Consider the following 21079-nt stretch of genomic DNA (forward strand, 5'->3'; position numbering starts at 1 on the left):
TTGAGTTTATTTTTTGAAATCTAGATACTATAATTATATTCGACGATATTAATTATTGGATTGTGCAATGTTAAATCTTTGCATGCCATGCACGTTTCTAAGGCAATGCTACACCGTTATATTTTATTACACACTTTATCAGTATTGACAAAAGAATAACTAGGTTACAAGGCATGTATTGCAACCTTTATATTTCAAATTTTTTTCATATAGGTACAGGTGACTGAATTTTTATCTGTTTTATTAATAGAAAAATTCATGCACCATTTTAATTTTTTCTTTTTTACAAAAATTTCTTTCTAAATTTTTCTGTTGAAAAACATAATCATTTAAAATAATTTTTCTCAGTTATTAATGAACAGAAAAGAAGGTTAATAATTTATAATTATTTAGAGAAATTACCTTTCAAATTTTTATGTTAAAAAAATTATTTAATTTAAGTTTGCTCGTTTTTTGATTTGTATAAAGCTAAGAAATAATTTACAATTGAAGGGCTACATAAAATAAGGGGACGAACGCGTGGTTGAAAGGGATAATATCAGTCAGGTAGCAGCGAGCGGCTCAAGGCTTGTCACTGCTACCCGACTGGTAGTATCCCTTCCAAGCCTCGCGTTCGTCCCCTTATTTTATGTAGCCCTTCAATTATTCACAGAGATTTCTTTTTAAATTTTTCTGTAAAAGAAAATAATCGTTTAATTTTTTATTTATTTTTAATTTAGATATATAAATAAATATAAATAACAAAATTAAATTAAATTTGCTCTTGTTTTTTAGAAATTTCTTTCCAAATTTTTCTGTAACATTAATAATTGAAATTTATTTTCAGAAAAATTTGAAAAGAATAATAATCTGTAAATAGTTATAAATTATTTTTTAGCTTTCTTTTTATAAAAAACGAGCAAATTTAAATTAAATAATTATTTTTGAACCAAAAAATTTGGAAAGAAATTTCTGTAAATAATTATAAATAATTTAATTAAAATTGAGTTTGCTCGACTTGTTTTTGAATAAAAAGAAAAGCTGAAAAATAATTCAATTATTTACAGAAATTTCTATCCGAATTTTTCTATAATTTTAATAATTGATATTTTTTTAGAAAAAAAATTTTAAAGAAATTTCTGAGAAAATTATTTCTCAGCTTTTCTTTTTATTAAAAAACAAAACGAGCAAATTTAAATTAAAATTATTATTTTTTAAACAGAAAAATTTAGAAAGAAATTTCTGTAAGCAATTATAAATAATTTCTTTGCCATAAATTATTTCATTTCTAAATTAAATTTGCTCTTATTTTCAATAAAAAGAATTAGCTGAGAAATAATTTTCAATTATTTACAGAAGTTTCTTTTGAAATTTTTTCTGTAAAAGAAAATTATTATCATTTAAATTTGCTCTTGTTTTTTTTTGTTTTAATAAAAAGAAAAAAGCTGAGAAGTAATTTTCTGAAACACTCATAAATATATAGACTTTAAAGTAGATTGTACAAGTGAGCAATTATTATTTTCTAGCAGTAAAATTAATATAAATTAACACAGTGAATGAATCATTGTTGGGAAAAGTCTTTTGATTCATATCAAGTGTATAAACTTGACAAAGGACCCTAACGGATGGACTGTTTATTACCATTTACTTTCCAATTGTAATGAAGCACGTGTCATTCACTATTCAAGTTGAAGATCAGCTCTTTGTGTATCTATTTTCTCACAAATCCAATTTCGTAAATTTAAAAGTTGAATGCGATTATCCATTGAGAGTCTTTATGTAGATGAGGGGGTCACGAAATTCAAATTAATTGAGGTGTTAACAATTTTTTTCTGAATAGAAAGAAACGATTTTATCGAAATGTTTGTGTCATTAAAGTTAAATAATTTTCTTTCTCTAAATTTATTATGTGCGATAGGAAATAAATTTCTTCTTCTAGAAAAATAATTTTTGACGAACACTTTTTTTGTCTAAATTGTCATGAATTGATTTTTGCAAATCATTTTTTCTTGTAAATTCGAAATTTTTTTTTCTTTACTATATAAAATTTCTGCTTTGAAAAAAGAAGAAGATAATTAATTTAAAAATTTAATTTAAGACTTCTCTGTATAGTTTCTTCTTTTCAAAACTGGTCTCTCCGTTTTTTGTGCAGGGAAATTTATTTTCGATAAAGAAATTCAACATTCCGGTTTGTGTTTTATTTATGCGATGCTTTAGTATAAATTTGAAAATTACGAGAATGTAAGGAAAATGTTTACGAGAATGAAACACTGATAGTTGTCTTTAAAATAGAAACAGATTGTATCAACAACACCCACCAAGAATCCCCCATACGAGGAATCTTGCTGTAGGTTCAACTTTATTCAATCTTTTCCAGAATTCAGTTTAACTCACTGCAGTGCTTTTTTACTTCACATTTGCTTCTATTTTAGTATTTCTGCATGAGGCAGGCACACTTGAAGAACAGATTAATCAATAATGTGTTGAGGAGCATACAAAAAAATTATTTTTTTTTTTCTTTAAAGAGAATTTTTGATGGTCTTGACTAAAAATTTAAAATAAATATATTTGTTAAAAATAAAAGTGAAACTTATTTACAATTCACTAAATCTATATTAATATCGATGTATTTCGGTAGTCCGTTCGCTTTTTGAAGTTGTTTTTGTTTGCTTTTTTGTATCCCACTTTTTTTTGATAATTTTTTTTCTTAAATATTTTGAATTCTTGATTAATAAAATTCTAATTTAATGTTCTGAAGATTGAATAATAACAAAAATTAATAAAACGAAATTATTTCAAATGAAAAATCATAATTTAAATTGTATAATAAAGTAAACATTCTAAAGTATACAAATAGTTCTTATGAATTTTTGTAGAAAATGTAAATTTTATTACTGCAAAATAAGGTTTTTTTTTAAATTTACTGTCTAAAAATCACTAGATTTTATTTATTTTCATGTCTTTTTCTATGTTGAATTAAAACAATTAAATTTTAGAAATTTGATATCATTTTTCATCTAATTATTTGAAGAATCTTATGGTAATTTTTGAAAATAATTAAATTTTTTCAAGAAATTCTGCAGAATTTTATTATTTATGAAAATAATTGAATTCCTGAAAAAAATGTTTATATTTGTGGAAAGAATTGAATTCTTTTGAGAAATTTTATTCCAATTCTATGCAAATAATTAAATTCCAGCGAAGAATTTTATTATTACTGAAGATAATTGAATTCTTGCAATTTTTTTCGACAAATTTGATTAAAATTGTATTGAAAATAATTGAATTTCTGCGAAGAATTATTCTTAAAATTTCTGAATAATTGAATTCCTAATAATATTTTTATTTACTATAAAAATAATTGAATTTTTGCAAAGAGTTTTAATAAAATTTTAACCCATTAAAAATTGAATAAATAAATAAAAATAATTACAATCTAGGGAAGAATTTCAAGAAAAGTTTTTAAAAGAATTGAATTTTATCGAAGAATTTTATTATTTATGGAAATAATTGAATTCTTTTCAGAAATTTTATTTAAATTTTATTCAAATTGACTGAATTCCAGCGAAGAATTTTATTATTATTGAAAATAATTGCATTCTTTAAAGAAATTTTATTAAGATTATTTTCAAAATGATTGAATTCACCAAAAGAATTTTAATATTTATGAAAATAATTAAATTCCAGAGGAAAATTTTATTAAAATTATATTCAAAATATTTTTAATTATTAAAAGAATTTTATTGCTTATGGAAAATATTTAATACTTTCGAGAAATTTAAAAAAAACGTTATTTTGAAAATAATTGAATTCTTGCAGTTTTTTTCGACGAATTTAATTAAAATTGTATTGTAAATAATTGAATTCCTGAGAAGGATTTTTTTTAAATGGCTGATAAATATTTTTATTTAACATAAAAATAATTGAATTTTGCGAAGAATTTTTTTTTTAATTTTCGATAAACTGAATTCTTGTTAATATTTTTATTTTATATAAAAATAATTGCATTTTTCGAAGAATTTCATTAAAATTTTTGAAAATAATTGAAATCTAGGGAATAATTTCATGAATAGTTTTTAAAAGAATTAAATTTTATCGAAGAATTTTATTATTTATGAAAATAATTGAATTATTTTGAGAAATTTTATTTCAATTTTCATCAATTTGATTGAATTCTTGCGAAGAATTTTTTTATTTGAAAAAATAATTGAATCTTTCGAGAAATTTTGTTAAGATTATGTTCTAAATAATTAAATTTCTTTGAAGAATATTATTGTTTATAAAAATAATTGAATTCCTGCGACAAATTCAATTGAAATCATATTCAAAATATTTGGTTTAATTTTTAATGTGAAGAATTCTATTATTTATGAAAATAGTTTTATCTCTGATGAGAAGACCAAGTTGAAGTCCACAACGTTGATCAACGAAAAAAATTCTTCACTTAGTAAATTAATTAACAATGACGCATAAATATTGACACAAAAATATTTAGAAAAAAAAGATTGATGTTTATATTTTGATAATAATTATTTTACAATTAAAAATTAAATTAAAAATAATACTTGAATGCATTAAATAAATTTTTTTCGTTGATTGTGGACTTCAACTTTGTGATGAGAAGACTATAGTAAAATTATTGAAAATTCAACTATCATCTAAAAGTGAATTTCTGCGATGAATTTTATTAAAATTGTATTGAAAATAATTGAATTGTATTGAAGGATTTTAATTAAAGTTTTTGAAAATAATATAATAGTAATAATTAACGAATTCGTTAATAAATGAATTTTGAGTCTGAAATTTGAAAATTAAAATTGATATGTATACGAAAATAGAAAAATTTTCTAATTTTTCAATTTTTAAAAATAAAATTTTCGAAATTACAATTTTTTTTATGCACATGCGAATTTTTCTGGGAAAAATTAATCTCATCTTTTTTTATTTTCAGAAGAATGCTAATAGATAAAATGCAAGATTGGAGTTTTCTCTGATAATGTTCCCATGAATTGAAGATGTAAATATATATACATATATAGGAAAAGTGGAGGTTCATACCTCGCGTGTATATGAATTACAATGTTATGTAATATTAGATGCCAGTTGTTTTGAATATACAGCACCGAGAGGAAACTTAAGAGTAATAACGATTTGCAGGAAAAGGGCGATCGGATAAGAAATAACATTCATTGATCTCAACTATTGATGGCATTAATGCAACCTCAAATGAATCGTGTTTTGTCGATTTCTCGATTTTTCTTCATCTCTTTTTTTCCCCGCAATGAACACGTTTTAAACGTCTTTCCGTTATATTTAATTGCTCGTTCACTTGCCAATGTATCTCATCTGCTTTATTTATTCTCCTATACAATTTATACATTTTATATACAGGAGAAAATTAATTTAATTATTGCTTTGGAAACTATTTCAATATTCTATTTTATCAATCAATTTTTTGTTTTTCTTTTCATTTTGTGTTTAGGAATGTTTTAATTAACAGTTCTTGTTTATTTTTTATTCGTTTAGAGGAAAATTAATAATTAATCATTAGATTGTAAAGAAAAATTGTTTTCGATTATCATTGATGAATTTGGAAAATTCCATCTTTTGAGGTGATTGTTAGTATTTTTTCTCTTCTCATTATTAGAGAAGTTATTTTATTATTTATTGTTTATTTCTTATTCGCTTAGTAGGAATCGTTCATTAGGTTGTAGATGAAAATTGTTTTCGATTATCAAAAATTGAAGAATTTGGAAAAATACATCTTCGGAGGTGATTTTCAGTATTTTCTCTTCTCATCGTTATTAGAGTGCAGTAATTTTTTTTTCTCAAATAATTTACGTTGGCCCTCAAATTATTCGAGTAAATATCAGGTCCTGTTAGGTCTGTGGTTATTTCTGTAATTTTTTTTTTTTTTTTGGCTTTTAAAAATCCATAACTCACTTTAGTATGGACCACAAATGTGATTAGTGCGTATTCTTTTTTTAAAATGAAATTACTACGAATTGCTTATCAGTGTAAAAGAAGAGATGGGTTTTTGAAATTGTATTTTAAATTTAGTTTTTAAATTTGCTTTTATTGTTATTTCGTGCGTGAGGAAATTATTCATTTCAAAGCAATGGGTTCTTATTCGACTAAAACTTATGGGTTCTTGGCATCTTTTTATTATTTTTCGTGGAAGCGAAAACTATATATGAGAGGTGCTCGTCAATTTTCACAATAACACCCTTGTTCGCACTTTACTTGGTGTTTTTCACGATTCAGAGAAATGTGAATAGAATGCCAATCTCATATATACGAGCCTTTCATTATTATTGCCTTAAGCAGCTAGCAAAAGTCAATGCAACAGTAAAGTCTCCTCGGCACGTTCGTTGTTCTCTGAGATTTTTTTCTTTTTTTTCTCTTCTTTCACTTTTTCCGCTAAATTTTTCATTAGCATTGCGCATTCAGAAAAATAGCTGAAAATGAAAAATGATTTTTTCAAACAAGTTCTTCGAAGAAATTCAATTATTTATAAAATTTTAACAACATTCTTTGCCACAAATCAATTATTTTCATGAATAATGAAATTATTCGCAAGAATTGAATTTTTTTTTAAATTAATGAAATTCTTTCCTAGATTTCAATTATTTTCAAAAATTTTAATAAAATTCTTCGCAAAAATTCATTTACTTTTCTATTAAATAAAAATATTAGAGGAAATTCAATTATTTAGAAATTTTAAGAAAAATCCTTCGCAGGAATTAAATTATTTTCAATACAATTTTTTTAAAATTTCTCGAAAGAATTAAATTATTTTCACAAGACAATAAAATTCTTTTAATGATTTAAATTATTTTGAATATAATTTTAAAAAAAAATTTTTCTTGAATTTAATATATTTTCATAAATAAATAAACTCTTCAGATAGATTCATTCGTTTTGAAAATAATACTAATAAAATTTCTTTAAAGAATTCAAATATTTTCATAAATAATGAAATTTTTTGCTAAAATTCAATTATTTTTATAAATAATATTAAGTTCTTCAAAGAAATTAAATTATCTTTAAAATTTCAACATAATTTTTTGGCTCAATTCAATTATTTTTCAGAATATTAATGAAATTTTTTGCTAAAATTAAAATATTTTCATAAATAATATTAAGTTGTTCGAAGAAATTCAATTATTTTAAAAATGTTAACATAATTAACATAATTATTTTTCAGAATAATAAAAAATTATTATTTAAAAAATTATTATTATTTTATTAATAAAATTTTTTGCTAAAATTCAATTATTTTCACAAATAATATAAAGTTCTTCGAAGGAATTCAATTATTTTTAAAATTTTAACAAAATTCTTTGCCACAATTCAATTATTTTCATGAATTATGAAATTCTTCGCAGAAATTCAATTATTTTTCAGAATATTAATAAAATTCTTTGCTAGAATTCAATTATTTTGATAAATAATAAAATACTTTTCAGTAATTCAATTATTGTCAAATTTCAATACAATTTTTATAAAATTTCTGGAAAGAATTCCGTTATTTTAAAAAATTATAATAAAGTTCAGAGAAGAATTCAATTATTTCAAAAAAATTGTATAATGAAATTAAATAAATTTTTAATTACAATAATTAACAGACACGTTTATTTTAAATAGTTAAAAGAAATTCTTCGTAAAATACAATTATTTTAAACATTTTCAATTAAAATTACCAAAAAAACATTCTTTTCAAAAAACTTAAAGACATTCTTCAAAAGAATTTAATTTGCTTTCAATAATTTTAATAAAATTTTATAATAAATTTATTAATGAAATTTATTACCAAAATCGATTATGTTTAAAAAATTATGAAAATTCTTCTAAAGAATTAAATTATTTTCAATATTTTATTTAATAAAATTCTAGGAAAAATATAATTGTTTCAAAAAAATTGTAATAAAATTCAATAATCAAATTTTTACTGAAAATTATTATTAATAAACACGATAATTTTCAAAAATTAAATTAATTTCCTTCATAAAATTCAATTAATTTCAAAATTTTCAATTAGAATGAAAAAAACTCCATTATTTTCAATTCATTAATTTTCAGATTGAAAACATATTTATAAAGAAAAGTTATTGAAAGAATTTCGGACTTGCTTTTAATTCATGATATTTATTAAATTTTAAAAGAGTTGATATAGATCTGATTGTAATTATTTAATTTTACTCTTGTTTATTATATTTTTGAATTTTGTATTTTTCATTTTTTGTGCTTTATATGTTTTATTCCTTTTTTGCTTTTAATTAAAAATATTTCGTATTTGCTTTCCATTCATGATATTTATTAAATTCTAAAAGAGTTTATATAGAGTCAGTTGTAATTTAATGTTACCTTTGTTTATTATTTTTTTCAATTTTATATTTTTCCTTTGTTTGATTTTTTTATGTTTTCGTTTTTTAGTTTGCTTTTAATAAAAAAAATTTCGAACTGGCTTTTAATTCACAATACTGATAAAATTCTATACAGGAGTTTGTAGGTATGTACATTGATTTGGTTGCAAATTAATTTTTTTTACCTTATTTTTTAATTTTGTATTTTTCCCTTTTTTTTGGTTTTTATGTTTTCTTTTTCTATAGATATGTATTTTTATTTTTGTTTTTAATTAAAAATATTTCGAGTTGCCTTTTTATTCGCGATATTTATTAAATTCTAAAGGAGTTTGTACAGATTCGTTTGTAAATTAATTTTTATAATAAAATTAAAGTTTGATATGTTATAGTTGATTTTAATGGAATTTTTGCTGGACGTGAAGCTTTTATTGAAATTCGATATATTGGAAAAATGTATATTAACCAGAATAAAAGCCGCACGTTTATTGGATTTTCCCATTCAATTCTCTTTTTTTCAAAATAGATTTAAAAGAACACTTTAATAACTCTTCCGTGTCTAAAAAAAAAAAAATTTCGTCCAATTAAGTTTATTCAGACAATTTCAAAAAAGCCTATTTAATTCAAATTTTTCTCTTCATTGAATTTTTATTGAATTTTGTCAAATTTTGAATTAAAAAAGGCGAGTAAGTTCGCAGTAGCTCTTTAAGTATAATCTTAAAGGTCGAGGTTGAGAAAGTGCTGTCAAGAGGAGTTGAATCGATTGAACATATGACCTAATGAAAAATATGACCTTCACTGAAATCAATAGTGAGGTTCCTATGCATTAATTACATTATGGAATAATTTACGTTTAAAATTTACTAATATATAAATTTACTAAATCGCAGGGATTTGAAGCCGATAAAAGACCTATTAACTTTTTCACAGACCTTGGCTTTTATATCTCTTCGAATTTAAATACTTTATTCAATTTTGCAAGAAAATCGAATAAGAGAATTATGAATTAAATACTTTTCCCTTCTATATAAATATTTTGAATTTAAATTTTCTTTCTTTTCATTATTTTTGAAAGAATTTATTTTTTGTTTTCATTATTATTAAATTTATTTTCTTTTTTCAAACTTTTTAACTTATTTTCTCTTATTAATATTTTATGAATTTTATGAATTTTATGAATTTTATGAATTTATGAATTTTATAAATTTTATGATTTTTATGAATTTGTGCACTTTATGAAATTAGATAAAAAATGATTTGTTTGAATGTGGGAAAAAGTATAGAATAAGTAGATTTTTTTAATAAGGAAAAGATTTTGTTTTTTTTTTAAATAGAGAATTTTCTGTTTAAAGTTAAAACCAGTTTCTCATTAGGTATATATCAGGTACTTGAGTATAATTTTTGTTATCTTTAGAATTTCTAATTAAACTTAGAAAATTTATCTTCTAATGAAATTTAAATTCAGAAGAAAGTCGGGTTTCATTTTAGACACATGGCATTGTTAATGCGGACTCAGCGGACATACAATCCACTTCAATTGCAAATAACAGTCGAGATTTACCCACATACATAGTTATTCGTTAGAACGACTTACTTACTGCATTCTCTACACATATAATTTATTATTATATACTATTATAAATCTATATATTTATATATACGGAGTAAAAATAATAATTGAGAGAATTAGATTCAGTAACAAAAGTATATCTCTATGTCGCAAATTTATTCTTCAAAAATAAATTATTTTTTCTTTATATATTTCTCTTTTTCATTTTCTAATTTTTCTTCTTTTCTTTTTTCATTTTTTCATATTTTTATTTTTTTTTTCGCTTTTTGTCGAATATTGTGCGAAACCGAAATTGTTTTTGTTTATTCAATCAATAATTACTTTACTCGTTAAGATTCTTCTTCGATTATTTATTTAAATATTTATTGAAATCTTTATTAATTCATCAAATGAATTTATTTTCTTATTCATTTTTTGTCAGATGCACTCAAGAGAATTGAAATAAATTATTTTATAAATTTCTTTTTATCAGCTCATTTTAGTTTTAATCACTTCTTAATGAGTAATTTGTGCTTGACTTGTATAAATAAATATAACTTCGTTTCTTAAGAGATAGTAAAATTGATTTGACTTCTAAAAACTTATTTTCCTGATAAGGAGGAATATTTATTAATTCGAGATTTTTTTTTCCAGTTGTGGATAAATCACGCAGTTGAATATCGAAGAAAAAAATATGACTATAACGGATTCACGTATATTGTTGATTAGTATAATCAATTATCAACGTGCAATAGAGCTGTGAAGATTAGGATTAGGAAGAATTATAAGTGCAATTAAATGTTGAAAATTGAATTTTTGGAAGAGTCAAAAATCGTATTTTTTGATTTTTCTTCACAAATATTCAATTTATTATTATTATTCAAATTACAAAATTTTTTATTTTCAAATATCAATTTCAATTCTTAGTGAGAATTCAAATATTTTCATAAATAATAAAATTCTTCGGAAAAGTTTAATTATTCTTATAAATAGTAAAATTTATCGCAGGAATTCAATTATTTTCAATACAATTTTAATAAAATTCTTCGAAACATTTCAATTATTTTTATAAATATAGTAAAATTATTCGTAGGAATTAAATTTTGTTTACAAATAAAAAAATTCTTCTTAGGAATTAAATTATTTTCAATACAATTTTAATAAAATTTCTCTAAAGGATTCAGTTATTTTCAAAAATTATAATAAAGTTCTGAGAAGAATTCAATTATTTCAAAAAAGATTTTATAATGGAATTAAATACATTTTTAATTACAATAATTAACAGACACGATTATTTTAAAAAGTTAAAAAAAATTCTTTGTAAACTCCAATAATTTTAAAAATTTTCAATTAAAATTATCAAAAAAACTTAAAGACATTCTTCAAAAAAAATTTAATTTTCCAACAATAATTTCAAGAAAATTTTATAATAAAGTTATCAATTAAATTTATTACCAAAATCGATTAAATTAAAAAAATTATAAAAATTCTTCTAAAGAATTCAATTATTTTAAATATTTTAATAAAATTCTTGGAAGAATTTAATTGTTTCAAAAACATTGTAATGAAATCCAATAATCAAAGATTTAAACCTTTGATTTATTGCATTTTATTACAATTTTTTTGAAACGATAATTTTTAAAAATTAAATTCTTCATAAAATTCAATTACTTTCAAAATTTTCAATTAGAATTAAAAAAAAGACTATAAATTATTTTCAAAAAACTTAAAGAAATTCTTCAAAAATATTTAATTATTTACAAAATATCTAATAAAATTGAAAAATAATTAAAACAGTTCAAAGAGAATTAAATTTACTATCAACAATTATAATAATAGAATTATTAATTACAATTATTAACAAAATCGATTACATTCAAAAAATTAAAAATTCCTTGAAAGCATTAAATTATTCTCAAATTTGTTTAATTGAATTCCTGAAATTCAATTATTTAAAAAAATTGTAATAAAATTTGAAGAAGAATTTATTTATTTTTTAAAACTCTTAAACTTAATAAAATTCAACAATGAAATATTTAATTACAATTATTAATAAACACGATTATTTTAAAAACTTGAAAAAACTTCTTCAAGAAATTCAGTTATAGATACTTTGAAAATATTCAATTGAAATTTAAAGAAGAAAAATATTATTTAAAAAAAAAATTTAATTATTTTCATAAATAATAAAATTCTTCGCGAGTACATAATTTCAATAAAATTTTTAATGTAATTTGAAGACAATTTTTAAGAAGAATTAAATTATTTTGAAAATAAATTCTTCTTAAGAATTCAATGATTCTACATTAATTTTAAAATTCTAAACATTTGAAAAGAAAAAATATTTAAAAAGTGGAGAAACAAAAAAGCAAATAACAACAAACTCGAACAGATTATTATAGAATACAACGATAATTATTATAGATTATAATAATTTATAGAAATTGAGTCAAGAATCAGTAACTCAGACGAAATTCCCGCGATAGTAAAAATTATATTATTTTATTAATTTTTTTTCTTAATTCATTGTCAAGTCTTATCCAAAAATTATTACAATACTTATTATTTTTGCAATATTAATTATTCGCATTAGAATATTTTCTATTTTTTGTTTATCTTAATTTCGAATTATTTCGTGTTATTAGAGAAAAAATATTTTTCCACGCGATAATTACATCGTGCGAGCAGAAAGTACCGATCAAGATGTTTACGTAATTTCTCTATATCTCAATTTGATGATCCTTCCTCCCACGGGTCACGAAATGAATTGTGGGTACAATTAAATATAATGATACTGGCCATTGTTAAAGGGCTCCCCTTGCACAATGAATAATGACAACTGCTCAAGTGTCTTCTTAAAACATTTGATAACGAATCCTCATTTACAAATTGCTTTCATGTAATCGCTTTCATCGTAACGTTTAATGTTTTATTTCAATTTTCAAATCTTAAATATCTCAAAAATGGAACTTATTAATCAATTCTTTCCACTTACTTAATTAATTTTTTAAACATTGGAAAAATTTGTTGTATTAATATAGGATTTAAATTTTAAGTAAAATTTGTATTTAATTTTTTTATTTTTAATAAGAATAATTAAAAAATTTGATAAAATAGAAAAATTTTAAAATATGTAAATAATTAAATTTATACGTTACAGATTAAAAATAGGACACTGAAAATTATTGATAAATCAAGTTCGTCAAAATGATTGCAGCAAAAATAAATAATAAAAGGGAACGCAACCATGATGGATGAATATAATTCAAATGAAAGAAACATATCTTGATTTGTGTCAAGATTTCTCGCTCATCGATTATTCCCATCGTATATTGATCAATTATAGTGATTGTGACGGGAAAGTTTTTCCTGATTAGAGTTTTCTCTATTGAAGTAACTATAATACACACACATACATAATAAGAAATAGTCATTTGGAATTTCAAAGATTTTTAAGCACGTTAAACACAATAAATAATTTAATATTTCGAAAAGAAGAAAAAAAAATGTATGCTAAATACAATATAGTGTAATCTATATGACAGTAATTGAAAACACGTGTAACGGAATGCTCGACTGAGTTCTAGTTCTTGAATGAAATTTAAACGGTAGCGATTATACACTCTTCATAAGGTTGTAAGCCTTCTGCGTCCTCCTAAAGTTACTCGTTCTTTTGTGTAAGGAAAGAGAGCTTCAAAGAATAGGAAAAACCATAAAGAAACACCCCAATGTCCCTTCTCAGATGCGTTAAATAGCGAAAAAAAGGGATTCTAAGAAAGATGCATATATATTCTTCTCTTCTGAAATTTCATCTTTAAAATTTTATTGCCTTCCGTAAAATTATCTATATTTCTTTCAATTTGCACTGATTTTCTCTTCTCTTCTCTTTTTTTCTTCTGTATTTTCTTCTTTAAAATTTTATTTCCTCCCTGAAAATGATTTATTTCTTTTAGTTTGCACTGATTTTCTCTTCTCTTTCTTCATCTGAATTTTCTTCTTTAAAATTTTATTTCCTCCCTGAAAATTATTTTTTTTTTCAGTTTGCAGTGATTTTCTCTTCTCTTCTCTTTTTTTCTTCTGAATTTTCGTCTTTAAAATTTTATTTACTCACTGAAAATTATTTACTTTTTTCAATTTGCACTGATTTTCTCTTCTCTTCTCTTTTTTTCTTCTGAATTTTCTTCTTTAAAATTTTATTTCCTCCCTGAAAATTATTTATTTTTTTCAATTTGCAGTGATTTTCTCTTCTCTTTTTTTCTTCTGAATTTTCGTCTTTAAATTTTTATTTCCTCCCTGAAAATTATTGATTTTTTTCAATTTGCAGTGATTTTCTCTTCTCTTCTCTTCTCTTTTTTTCTTCTGAATTTTCGTCTTTAAAATTTTATTTACTCACTGAAAATTATTTACTTTTTTCAATTTGCACTGATTTTCTCTTCTCTTCTCTTTTTTTCTTCTGAATTTTCGTCTTTAAAATTTTATTTCCTCACTGAAAATTATTTATTTCTTTCAATTTGCACTGATTTTCTCTCTTCTTCTCTTTTTTTCATCTGAATTTTCTTCTTTAAAATTTTAATTTCTCCCTGAAAATTATTTATTTCTTTCAATTTGCACTGATTCCATTCAGATGAAAAAAAAGAATCTGAATCTGAATTTTCGTCTTTAAAATTTTATTTTCCCCCTGAAAATTATCTATTTCTTTCAATTTGCACTGATTTTCTGTTTTCTCAGGTGAAAAATGGGGAAAAAAAGTGAAAAAGAATCTCAGGTGAAAAGCCTTTTAGTGACAAAAATGGAAGATTCTCTCTCAGCTATTAGATAAATAAGGAAGTAGTTGATTAATTTTTTTTAATTAAAGACTTTCGAGGATTTAACAATGGAATAGTGAAACTAAATCGAAAGAATGTAACATTGCAGGCAAATGACGCGTACATAGTGAACTGTAAAAAAAATCACATGATGTTGAAATGCTAGCGAAACTTCTCACGCTCGATCTCATAACGTCCTTAGAACAAAAATAAAAGTGTCAGCCTCTCGTGGCATTCCCTTTTTCTGTATCGATATTTTTTTCTTCATCGACATTTACGTAGTTTCAATTCTAAATTGGTCCTTTTTTATATTTCTTGTTCAGTTTTTTCAATTTTTCATTTCTATTATTTGTTTGTTTTTTTTTCTCTTATTTTTTTTATATTTTTATTTGAAATCACTAAAATGTGCAAAATTTAAATTTGTATCACATTTAAAAGATTCATTTAATTATTTATTCATTATATTTTTCTCTTATTTTTGGTTTTATCTCCATTTGAAATCACTAAAATGTGCAAATTTAAATTTGTATCACATTTAAAAGATTCATTTAATTATTTATTATATTTTTCGCTCGATATTTTTGGTGCCATATTTTTGTGTTTTTTTCTCCCGTTTTATTTCTTGTTCAATTTTTTATTAAATTTCAATTTCAAATCATTTTTCTTTATTTCTCGTTGTTTTTATCTCTATTTTTTCATCATTAAAATGAACAAATTTTAATTTATATCACATTTAGAAGATAAATTTAATTGTTTATTATATTTTTCCCTGTATTTTTTGTGTTTTTTCTCTCTTTTTATTTCTTGTTAAATTTTTTATTCAATTTCAATTTTAAATCATTTTTTTTCTCGTTGTTGTTTTTTTTATTTCCATTTTTTAATCATTTGAAATGTGCAAATTTAAATTTATATCACATTTTGAAGATTAATTTAATAATTTATTATAGATTTTTTTGTATTTTTTTAACTTCCATTTTTTTGCATCAAAATTATCGATGCGATTATTTTTTCTCAGTTTTTTTCTCTATAGGTAAACAGTTAAAATCTTGAAGTTTTTTTTATCGAATATTGGAATGACTTCGTTAATCGGATTGATGAAGAGGAATTTATTGAAGTTTTACCTGAAATGCCATTTCAGACCGGTGATCGACTGTGACCTGGTCATTTAATAAGATTTTAATTGGCAATCGCTTAAGTTAAATTAATGATAGCTTTGCCTTTTTTCCCACTGTGATAAAATTTTCTTATATAAAGTTGGAATTTTTTGTGAATATATTTTTAAGATTTTAAACAATTTTTTTAAATTAGATAATTTTTTTGAAATTAAGCTATTTTTAAATTAACCTTTTTTGAAATTAATCAATTTTCTATTAAAATTATCCATTCCATTGCAAAAATTACCAAAAAGAAAAAATTAATTCAAAAATTTTTTTTAAATTAAACTATTTTTTAAAATTTAATTGATAAATAATCAATTCTGTATTAAAATTATCCATTCGATTATTTTTTGCGATTCTAAAAATTACAAAAAAAAAAAATTGAAAATAAATTAGTAATGTGTAAAATTTTAAGGAATTTTTTTTTAAATTAAAAAATGTAAATGTTTGTAAATCAGAAATTCGAAACAATTTTCTTCTGAATTTCTAATTTTCAAAATTGGTTTTAAATTCCCAGTAAGTAAAAATATTTTTGAAACACTTTAGAAATGTTTTTAAAAATATCTTCGAAAACATTTTATTACCTAATAAATTTCCTTCTATCGCATAAAAATGATAGAAATTTTAATACAAGAAATTATTCCTTTATTTTAGAAATTACAATCTTTAATTAGACATTAGACATATAAGTATTGCCTATAAAATTGTAAATGTTGAAAACAAATTAGAAATTTTACTTCCTGAATTTGTTTCTTTTGTATAAAATTGACATTATATTGATAAAAAAAAAAGAGAAAAACTTTCGTGCGTAGTTATTGTAATGGCTATTGCTCAATTTTTACCGTTTTACAAGCAATGTGCACCCGCAATTCGCTCTCCCTTTCATTTATCTCGACGTATTTTCAAGACTTACGTACATATAACAAACACCTGACGTGTTATTTCCATTTCATCGCTGATTAAACGTTTCTCATCGCTTGTATATAGAAAAAAATATTTTTTTTCACTAAACTGAACTTTATTTATTTTTCATTTATCTTAATTGAAAATTATATTTTTATTCTCTAATCGCTATAGGAACTTTTATTACCTTAAAAAAACGGAAAAAAATCCTTATCTAAAGGAAATTATTTTTTTTTCGAATTTGTTTCGATATTTTCAAGATAAAATTTGAATTTTTTGATTTTATTCTCATTTGAATTATTTATTTTTTATTGAATTCATTATTTTCATTAATCGATTTAAATACTAATGTGTTCTTTTCTTATTTTCAGATTCGATGATGGACGAGATGGATATTTGGATTTGTCGGAACTAAAGCGCATGATGGAAGTTCTCGGAGCTCCTCAAACGCACCTTGGACTGAAAGCAATGATCAAAGAAGTAGACGAAGATTGTGACGGAAAAATTTCTTTTCGTGAGGTGATTATTGGGAGAAGAAAAAATTGTTTCTACCTTCTTTAAGAGTAATTTTATCTTGAAAAATGTTCTCTTTATTATGGTGATCCAGTTCGTTTACCTAATTCTCTTATAGGAGTAAAAAAAACCTCTTTTCTTCTTTTTTATTATCTTGAATTAATAAAATCCCCTAAAACACCTAAAATCACGCAATTCACGCATATGATTATTTCCAGAATAATTTTGACTACTTCTAAAGAAAATTTTTCTAATTTTTATAAAAAAGATTTCTTCGGAAATAGTAAAAGTTATTCTTGAAATAAAATTTAAGTACATAAAAAAATAAATATTTATTGAAAATTTCTTATTTATTTAATTTCACTAAATCCGAATTAAATTTTACTAATTTTTTTACTGAAATTTAATTCACTTGAATTTAAAGCAAAAGTAGCGTTCTAACAAAAATTTTGATTCAAAATTTAGAAAAATTGTAGACTCTGGAAACAGACTGAAGAAATATAAATAATTAATAAAGAAAATTGAAATTAACATTGAAAATTCTTGTCAAAATTTCAATTATCTTTAGAAATAATTACATTCTTCTCCAAAAATTCAATTATTTTCAAAAATTTTAATAAAATTGTTGTCAAAATTTCAATTATTTTCAAACATTTTCCTCAATTCAATGATTTTTAATATCAACTATTATAATAAAATTTTCCAAAAGAATTCAATTATTTAAAAAAAATTTAATAATATTCTACGCAAACCTTTAAAAATTATTTTCATAAAATAATAAAAATTTTACAGGAATTCAATTAATTACAAATTTTTTAAAAACTTCTTCGCAATCATTCAATTATTTTCATAAATAATAAAACTCATTGCTAAATTTCAATTATTTTCAACACAATTTTAATAGAATTCCTAGAAAAATGTAATTATTCTTAAAAATTTTATTAAAATTCGTCAAATGAATTAAATTTTAAGAAACATGCAATTATTCAATAAATGGTTTTTTTGTATTTAAATAATTGAATTCTACTAGAATTTTCTACTAAAACTTGATTTAAAAATGGATTTTAGTTAAAATTTTAGATTATAATTGAATATTAGAAGCATTAGAGCGTGAATTTTTAGAAATATAATTGAATCTTGAAAAGGTTTGAATTTGGAATTTTTGAAAATCTGAATTCTTTATTTTTTTAACTAACAACTCTGTGGAATTAATTTTTTTGAGAAAGTTTAATTGCGGATTTTTTTTTTAAATTGTAGATTGTAAATTATAAACAAATGAATGAAAATTCGCAAAGAAGTTTTGCAGAAATTATTAAAAATAATGCATTTTATAGAAGAATTTTAGTTAAAAACACGAAAAAAAATTTTATTTCGGAATAGTTACAAATTATTGTAGAAATTTAATTATTTTCAAGAGTAATAATATTCTTCTCAAAAATTAAATATTGTTCAAAAATAATAAAATTCTTTTTTGGAATTGAATTATTTTTATAAATATTAAAATTCACCGCAGAATTTGAATTATTTCTAATCCAATTTCAATCGAATTCCTCAAAAGATGTAGTAATTATTCTTGAAAATTTTATTAAAATTCGTCAAAACAATTTAATTATTTAAAAATTTATTGATAAAATTCTTTATGGGAATTGAATTTTAAAGAAAATTTAATTATTCTATAAATTATCTATGTTTGTATTATTTTAGTTTAAAATGCTTGAATCATCTTTAATTATTATAAAACATGAAGAAATCGATCACTCCGAGTCGAAGACTCGGAGTTATCGATATCTTCATGTTTTATAGGTATGGGAAATTTAATTTATAGTTTTAAGTAAAATGTTCTCTAATTTGTCTCCGACTAGTTATATTTTTGTCAGTAATTGGTCCGTAATTTTTAATTTTTGGTTCGAGAATCATTGATCCCTGCCATGGTCATTGTCATAATTTAACAAAATCCGAGAAATTACCAAATAATTCCAAACGAATATTCTTATTATTGTACAACCTTTGAATCACTGTTTTATCAATAGTGAGAGAATATTATGTGACAAATTTTATAAAACGTGACTTTTGTATAATACGCATGGATATATGATTCATTTGATAAAGTTTCATTTCCCGTCTACCTTGCCTTACTCACAGTTTAACGATTCATTTCCTTGAATCAACTTTGACATATTATTTTTGACCTCGGGAATTTTCTTTTTTGGGGGGCAGAGGATTCATTGGCAATGAGGGAAAACAATTAAAAGTCTTTAATTAGCTACCTTCACTTATAGTGAAGTGAATAAAAATAGAACAATTTTAATATTATAATTATGTTTATTTTTGGATTAAATGGTTTATTTTTTTTTTTAAATGTCTTTGATGTATATTTTTAGTTTCTACTGATTTATCGTAAGGCACGAGCTGGAGAATTGGAGCAAGATTCTGGTCTTGGACAACTTGCTCGTTTGACGGAAGTTGACGTCGACGCGGTTGGAGTAACAGGCGCGAAAAATTTCTTCGAAGCCAAGGTAAGGCGCTCTCACAGCTAGTAGGCAGCATACAAATTTGAATTTACTATCTCTTTCACTCTAATTGATTTTCTCTCTTACTCCAATTACTGCCTGCGCAGGCAGGCAGAGCTGTGAGAGCTCCAGTAAACGTATTAGAATTTATGAACAAACACGCTCGTAAACTGGAGTTAATTATTCAATAATTTTTTTTATGCTTCACACTTTTAAAGAATTCATAAAGAAGTCGCAATATTTTTCCATCTTGGTTATTAGTTAGAATTTTACTGCTGAACTCGTCATTGAATAACGAATTTTTATTTTAAGTGCGTTTCAAAATTGCTTGAGAATCATTTTTATGTTAATTATTGTCGAGCTATTTTTAAATATTTCATTTAATTTTTGAAAATTTTTTTGTATTCAATTTTGGAAATTCGATAGAAAAAAAATCCACAGGGAAAATTTAAGAACCTTGATTTTTCTTTGCTTTTTTTTCACCTAAACTTTTAAATTATAGTGTATTTAGTTTTTTCTTATTTCTGTAAACAAATAAATTTATTTTAAATAATAAAATTCAAGAATAACTTTTTTTTCACAAACAAAATTAATTTTTTTTTATTTTAAAAGACATTTTTTATAACTATTCATACTAATTTTTACATTTCTTTATGTAATTTTTGTAACTTTATAATTTTTAATTTGAAACAATTATTAAATTCTTGCACATAAAATTTTATGACAATTTTTGAAAGTAATTTAATTCTTTCAAGAAATTTTATAAAAATTGTTTTGAAAATAATTGAATTTCTCAGAAGAATTTTATTATTTACAAAAATAATTGAATTCTTGACAAGAATTTTACAATTTATAAAAATAATTGAATTGTTTCGAAGAATTTTATCAGAATTGTTGAAAATAATTGAATTTAAATAATATTTTTAAAAATAATTGTATTCTTTTGAGAAATTTTATTAAAATTGTATTGAAAATAATTGAATTCATATTTATGAAAATAATTTGAATTCTCGCGGAGAATTTTAAAATTCATAAAATTAATTTAATTGTTTCGAAGAATTTTATCTGAATTTTTTAAAATAATAATAATTGAACTTTTTGATAAAATTTTATTAAAAATTTTAAAAATAATGATTTTTTAAAAAGAATTTCATCAAAATTGTCGAAAATAATTGAATTTATTTTAAAATCCTTGAAAATAATTCAATTAAAATAATATTTTTAAAAATAATTGTATTCTTTCAAGAAATTTTATAAAAATTGTTTTGAAAATAATTTAACTCTTGTGAAAAAATTTAAT

At 22.0% G+C, this 21079-nt stretch overlaps 1 protein-coding gene across 1 annotated transcript in view; it reads left to right on the forward strand.

Annotated features, from left to right (window-relative positions):
- LOC122507733 (EF-hand domain-containing protein D2 homolog) overlaps positions 1-21079 on the forward strand; it is a 40287-nt gene that overhangs the window by 17557 nt on the left and 1651 nt on the right. The window contains exons 3-4 of the mRNA XM_043620597.1: positions 17128-17275; positions 19651-19785. Coding sequence (XP_043476532.1) covers positions 17128-17275; positions 19651-19785 — 283 coding nt within the window. The remainder of the gene's footprint in view (positions 1-17127; positions 17276-19650; positions 19786-21079) is intronic.

Source organism: Leptopilina heterotoma, unplaced genomic scaffold (assembly GCF_015476425.1).
Source record: "Leptopilina heterotoma isolate Lh14 unplaced genomic scaffold, ASM1547642v1 Lhet_51, whole genome shotgun sequence".
Lineage (NCBI taxonomy): Eukaryota > Metazoa > Arthropoda > Insecta > Hymenoptera > Figitidae > Leptopilina > Leptopilina heterotoma.